Here is a 6,372-nt window from a genome sequence, read left to right on the forward strand (position 1 = left end):
AACAACCGTGTGTTGAAGTTTTTGAAGCTTTGAAGTAGGGTTGGAGGTGGCGTGCTGGGTATCGGATGCGGTGTTTGTGCAGGGTTAAGCTGTGGAAAAAAGATGGGCGTGTAACGCTTGTTTGAAGTTAAAAGATTTAATCCTGTGTTTATGTGAAGCACCCCAGTTTCATCCTCAGTTTCGGGTTAATGACACAATGCTGAGAAAAAACAAAAAACAAACCCAAAGCAAAGTGTTTTTTTTTTTTTTTTTTTTAGTAAAAGAAGAACACATGTAGATTTGCAAGTCTATATCAGTGGTTCTCAAACTTTTTCAGCGTGTGGGCCCCCTTATATACGGTGCATTCCTTCGCGGCCCCCCCAAAGAAAATTTATGACAAATTTGTTCTAAAACGTAACATTTTAATAAAAAAACAACAAAATTATATTATACAAAATAGTGTTGTTGGTTAGTAGCCTTATTCTTTTAGGTTTAATTACATAGAATTCATTATAAATTAATGTATTTTATAAATAAAATACATCGGGCACCATCGTGAGGGCCCCCAGTTTGAGAACCACTGGTCTATATTTTAAGTAAAGAAATTGTAAATATTTTTTTATAACAATTAGACACATTTCCCAGGAAATCTTGTTATCATAATTCTCCTAAAATGTGCTTTATTTTTGTTATGCAAAAGATACTTTTTTTGTTATTCAATTTTCATAAAAATGTTATTCTTGACTTGTTCAAAGGGGAAATGTGCTTTTGTAACATTCACCCATTGCATACAAAAACAAAATGAGATTAAGGAACCGCCAATAAAACAGGATATCAATACAGGAACTAACACACTAACAACTGAGGATCTAATAATCATTAATAATAATCATCATCATCATTTGTGTGTAAATTTATGTATATGGTGTAGTATTTCTGTACAACATAACACCCAATAAAGTCTTTCAAAAACCTTAAAGGGGACATTTTACAAGACTTTTTAAGATGTCAAATAAATCTTTGGTGTCCCCAGAGTACGTATGTGAAGTTTTAGCTCATAATACCATATAAATCATTTTTATAACATGTTGAAATTGACACTTTGTAGATGTGAGCAAAATGTGTCGCTTTTTGGTGTGTCCTTTAACATGTAAATGAGCGGATCTCTGCACCAAATGTCAGTGTGTGGTTGGATAGTGCAGATTAAGTGGCGGTATTATCCCCTTTTGACATCACAAGGGGAGCCAAATTTTAAAGATCTATTTTTTCAAATGCTTGCAGAGAATGGTTTACCAAAACTATGCTAATGGGTTGATCTTTTTCACATGTTCTAGGTTGATAGAAGCACTGGGTTTAGCACTTTTTAAAATGTTCATGATATGTCCCCTTTAAGGCACAGTCTATCATAAGGCCTATATCCATCAAAATAACTAGCTTTTAGCTCATTTATGCTAAATATTAATCCATTGTATGCTTGATAAAATGAAAACTTAGAAAATACAAAATCATTGTATTATGAAACTGGAGAATTTCGGTAAAATTTCGAAGTGCATCCCAGCATCCTATTCGTGTAACATTGCTCACAACTGTTTGCGCAAGAGTCCACTTTCTAACAGTTCTCCTTTTACTTTCAAAAGGTTGAGAAACAAGAAGCTAAAGCTGGCACAAATGTTTTCAACATATGGATCTGAGCTTTTTGATGAACTTTTTTTGTAAAATTTTTTACAAATGTTCAATGTTAGGGAAGAACAAGTGTTAAATTACAGTCACTGAAGAACCAACATATCAACCATTATTCTGTATATAATGTCTCGCATCATCTTTTGCTGTTAGGGCTGCTAATACAAAACGTTCAATAGCTGTCACGGTACCCTTTAAAAAGGTCCTTATCTGTACCATTACACCCTCAGAAATAAAGGTACACAAGTTGTCACTGGGAAAGTACCCTTTCAAAAAGCTACACCTTATATATTAGTATATTAGTAGTGCATATTAGTACTTCAAAGATACATATTGGCAGTTCAAAGATACATTTTTGTACCTAAATGGTACATATTAGGACCTTTTTTTAAAGGGTACTGACCCAGTGACAGCTTTGCACCTCTGTTTTTGACAGTGTAGAGTAAAATAGATGACTTTTGAGGTAAAAAAGTTGCCATTACTAACCTCTGAGGTACTCTTTATGTACAAATATGTAGTTTTAAAAGTGACTTTCTAAAAATTTTTTTTTTTCTCTGAGTCATGGTCTCTAGATTTGCTATTGCAACAAAGTGAACAGAAAGTAAAATACTGTGCAAATACGGGGTTTGGAGGTGGGTTTGAAGTGGGTAAAAGAGCATCTCATCGTACTTTCGGACGGCCTTTTTCATTTCCCCATGTCTGGTTTCTCACGTGCTGAGCGAGCTTCTAAACACGAGCTGTGAATTGTTGACACCGTACAGCTGTGGTTGTTTCACACGAATATATTGCATCCGGTTTTAATAGATAAAGCATCTATTTAATGCAAAGATCTTATAGCATGAAATGCTTGAACACGTGATCTGATTGCAGACTTTAACTGACGTGTTTAGATGGGGAAAGTCATGACTGAACGTGTTGACATTTCCTGCCAAATCTAGTACCGCTGTCATGTCACAAATACGCAGTTTTAATGATGTTTCTCAACCTCAGTTACCCCATACCTCAAATCGGTTTAGCCTGAAGCAGATGTCTTATTTTCATATGAAAGTGGAAAACAAATAATAATACAGAACGTTCGAGCGTTGCTCAGCTTGTTTACAAGCTCAGCTGTTTTATGCACGTTAATAATAAGATATGGTGCAAAAGTTTTAAGCCACAACCAGCTTTGTTGCACTGTAAAAAAATGCAGAACGAATTTAAAACAACTTGGTTTTTTAAGTCAATTCAACCTACTATTTTAAGTTTTGGCTTAAAAAAAGTTAACATAACTTATAAATTCAAGTTGAAATTGTTAAACTTCATTTTTTTAAGTTAACGTAACATCAAAATATATGTTGATTTTGACAAAAATAAAAATTTATCAAAATATATGTTGATTTTGACAAAAATAAAAAAAATGTACAGTGTGTTTAATGGCCAACCATATTTATTTTTCTCTCTCTTTATTAAAATACAAACAGGAAATTGGCCACAACACAATTTTAGTACCAAATAAAGTCATCTCTTTTGGCACTAAACAATCTTTTGAGGAGACTGAAGTCATTCGATTAGAAATCAGGCTTTCATTTAGGTTTAGCAGGTTCCTGCTATTGTTCAAGTGAAAGGAGAGCTCACACGTTAGCTTTTAATTTGATTCTGTTTTTGATACCGCACACATTTCCTGTATTTCCTGGTTGTATTATAATGAAAAAGATTGAGATATAGTTTGTTCATTGTGGTGTAATGATGATACTGTACATCTTAAAAAAGTGCCTGAACTGATATATAGAGATAGAGATCTGTCACCTTGCATGGCATCACACCTTCACACTGTCAATAACAGTTTGAAAATGAGCTTTGTGATTGCAAGTATGTATTGAGTCATGCATACTTGCTCTCTTAGTGGATGTTAAAGACAAAACCAATGGTAATTTACAAAAAATGATTTTAAAACTTTATTTTCAAGTGAAGTTTGTAGCAGAAAACCAGTGCATTATGACAGCGTCCACGTCAGTGCAAAGTTAACATACAGTATGTATAAAGTGCCATTAAAAAAAAATTCAGCTTGTTAATACTATGACACTTCAGACAGTCAGTGTGTTGGCATTAGGAAGATGCATTAAATGATAACTCTCGTTTGAATTAAATAGTGGTTACATCATAGCACGTTCACTTACCACATTGACAATGTAAGTAGGCTACATTCACATACGTCTACTTTAATCTAGTTCCAGTTTGCTAAGTATCAGTTAAGTAATCCAAATGTTTGCATATAAATCCAACGAGAACAGGTGTGGCGCCCTGCACCGTGTGTGTTTTCAGTCGGAGTTAAATCCATTTAAAAGGGCATAGTGTACTTATCGCCCTTATTCCCAATTAGGGAATATTCCACATGTTTACGCCATAGAGTGCTTACAGTAGTTCCCCTAAATCCACTTTATGAGATCACTTAGAGATTCGGAGCCGGGATAGGGCGTGCATCCATTTGTCCTGCACTTTTATCTCATACATTGGACTCATTATGGAACATCTTGTTCTTAATAGACCTCAGGCTGAACTGCAGGGTGGAGCTCGTCTCCGACTGCAAGGCCTCTGAGAACTTCACGTCAATCGAGCGGCCCGTCTGCGACTTCCTCTTAATGGAGTTTTGTATCGTCTCTGAAGTAAAGTAGTAGACGATGGGATCAAAGCAGCAGTTGGACACGGAAATGCACAAAGCGATGGGATAGATGGCCCGGATCACCGATTCCACCCCGCACCCCTTTAAGGTGTTCGTCCGCACCAGCGAGTAGAAAACCAGGTTGACGTTGTAGGGTATGAAGCAAAAGCAGAAGATGGACAGGTGGACGATGATCATCCGCAAGATCTTCTTTTTGTTCAACCTCCCTCCCCGACTGATGGCCTGTGGCCTCCTTAAAGTCTGAAGCACCATCGCGGAGCAAATCACATTTAGGATCAGGGGTATAAGGAACCCCACGGTCGTAATAAAGATCACCACTTTGGAAAGATGACTCTTCCATTGTTTCGAAGAGAAGTTTTCAAAGCAAGATATGGTGTTGTTTCGGGTATTAGTGCTGTTCAGCATGAATCCCGTCGGGAGACTTCCGCACAGTACCAGGACCCAAACGGCAGCGCAGACAATTCTGGCGTTGCGCTTGGTTCGGAGCCCCCTCGAACGGAAAGGGTAGACGATGGCAAGAAAGCGGTCCACGCTGATGCACGTTAAAAACAAGATGCTCCCGTACATGTTGGTGTAAAAGAGCGAGACCGAGAGCTTGCAGAGCAGGCTACCGAACGGCCAGTTCTGCTGGATGAAATAAAAGACCCTCAAGGGCAGCGTGAGAACGAACAACAAGTCCGATACCACCAGGTTCATCATATACGTGGTGGTCTCGTTCCTCAGTTTCAGGGAACACGTGAAAATGTACATGGCTGCCACGTTTGTGATGAGTCCTACCATGAAGACAATGCTAAACACTATACTGTAAAGGGGATATTTAAAACCGTCGTTCTTTTCACAAACGGTCCAGTTGCTCAGCTGCAAATGGCTGGAGTGGTTGGAAATTTCCATCTGGGAAGTTGCGTTATACATCTCAATGAGAAACAAAGGAGCCCTACGGGGTGCCAGTTAGGCAAAGACAAAACAATACGAGGATTTCCCTCAATCCGAGATTTAGAGCATGGCTTCGAACCCCGAGATGCTCTCGCCTTCAAGGGCACATTCACGTCTGTTAGCAGTTTTGAACTGCGAGTGATCAAACGCTTCCCGGCTGCAGTCTTTAACAAAGCGTGCTGGGTTCTGCGGGGGGGTTAGCTCATGTTGAAGGCATTTTTCCCCTGAGACTGTGGAGCCAGACCCCAACTACCTCTTCCCCTCCCCCTTCTGTTTGCCCTTTCCCCAGCCACCCCACAAGACTCAAACCCCTAGGTTACAAGTTACTCACTTCAAAATTTTAAGCCAAGCAGTCCTTCCCTCCAGTTTCACTTGGGCACATGAATACGTACGTCCATCCAAACATATAGTAATCCACACACGTTAAAATCCACACAGGATAAATTCCAAATAATTCCAGCTTGTATCCGTCAGTTAGTCCTGTCTTTGTTTCTCTCAGTCCCGCTGCAGGTCCCGTAACTTGAAAGCACCTGCTGAATGCATAAAGCACATTGTGTTGACGGGGTATAAGGGCTAGACACGCCGTCTCAGTCCTGCTCTCTGAACGTCTGACAGTGTAATGAGTGAGTTTAGCTCACAGCTTCAACTAAAGGGGTTTGTTTCCTGACCCACCCCCTTTTCCTTACTACTCTGTCTTGGTATCTCTGCCTCGGGGGCTTCTGTGCTCGCTCTATTGAAGAGGCGGGGTGGGAGACAGCCGCTCTGTGAAGGGTTTTACAAGTTGGAGTGTTATCACTATTGACTCACCACCAGGGCTCCTCCCACCTCCTGGATAAGTCCCTCCCCCTATGTGAGACACAGAAATGTGCATGGTGCAAATGAACTTTTCAAGTCTGTTTCGAAAATGAATAATATTATCATAAATAAATATGTGACAATTGCTGACATACCGCTATGAAATTAATTTAAAGAAAATTTCTTATGTGGCATAATGGCATTTTGATATCTTGGCAAATTTAAAACATTGTGACCCTTAAAAAAAGCACTCTGATGTTGATGTAATACAGTTATAGTGTCAGATGATAATAAATCTCCTACCACCGTACCAAATTACTGATGTA

At 38.8% G+C, this 6,372-nt stretch overlaps 1 protein-coding gene across 1 annotated transcript; it reads right to left on the minus strand.

Moving 5' to 3' along the window:
- Window positions 1–3,580: 3,580 nt before the first annotated feature.
- lpar6a (lysophosphatidic acid receptor 6a) lies at window positions 3,581–6,090 on the minus strand. The gene has a single exon (XM_055195933.2). The coding sequence runs from the start codon at window positions 5,228–5,230 to the stop codon at window positions 4,142–4,144; it is 1,089 nt and encodes a 362-aa protein (XP_055051908.1). The 5' UTR covers window positions 5,231–6,090; the 3' UTR covers window positions 3,581–4,141.
- Window positions 6,091–6,372: the final 282 nt, after the last annotated feature.

This window comes from Misgurnus anguillicaudatus, chromosome 24, assembly GCF_027580225.2.
Source record: "Misgurnus anguillicaudatus chromosome 24, ASM2758022v2, whole genome shotgun sequence".
NCBI classification, from domain to species: domain Eukaryota; kingdom Metazoa; phylum Chordata; class Actinopteri; order Cypriniformes; family Cobitidae; genus Misgurnus; species Misgurnus anguillicaudatus.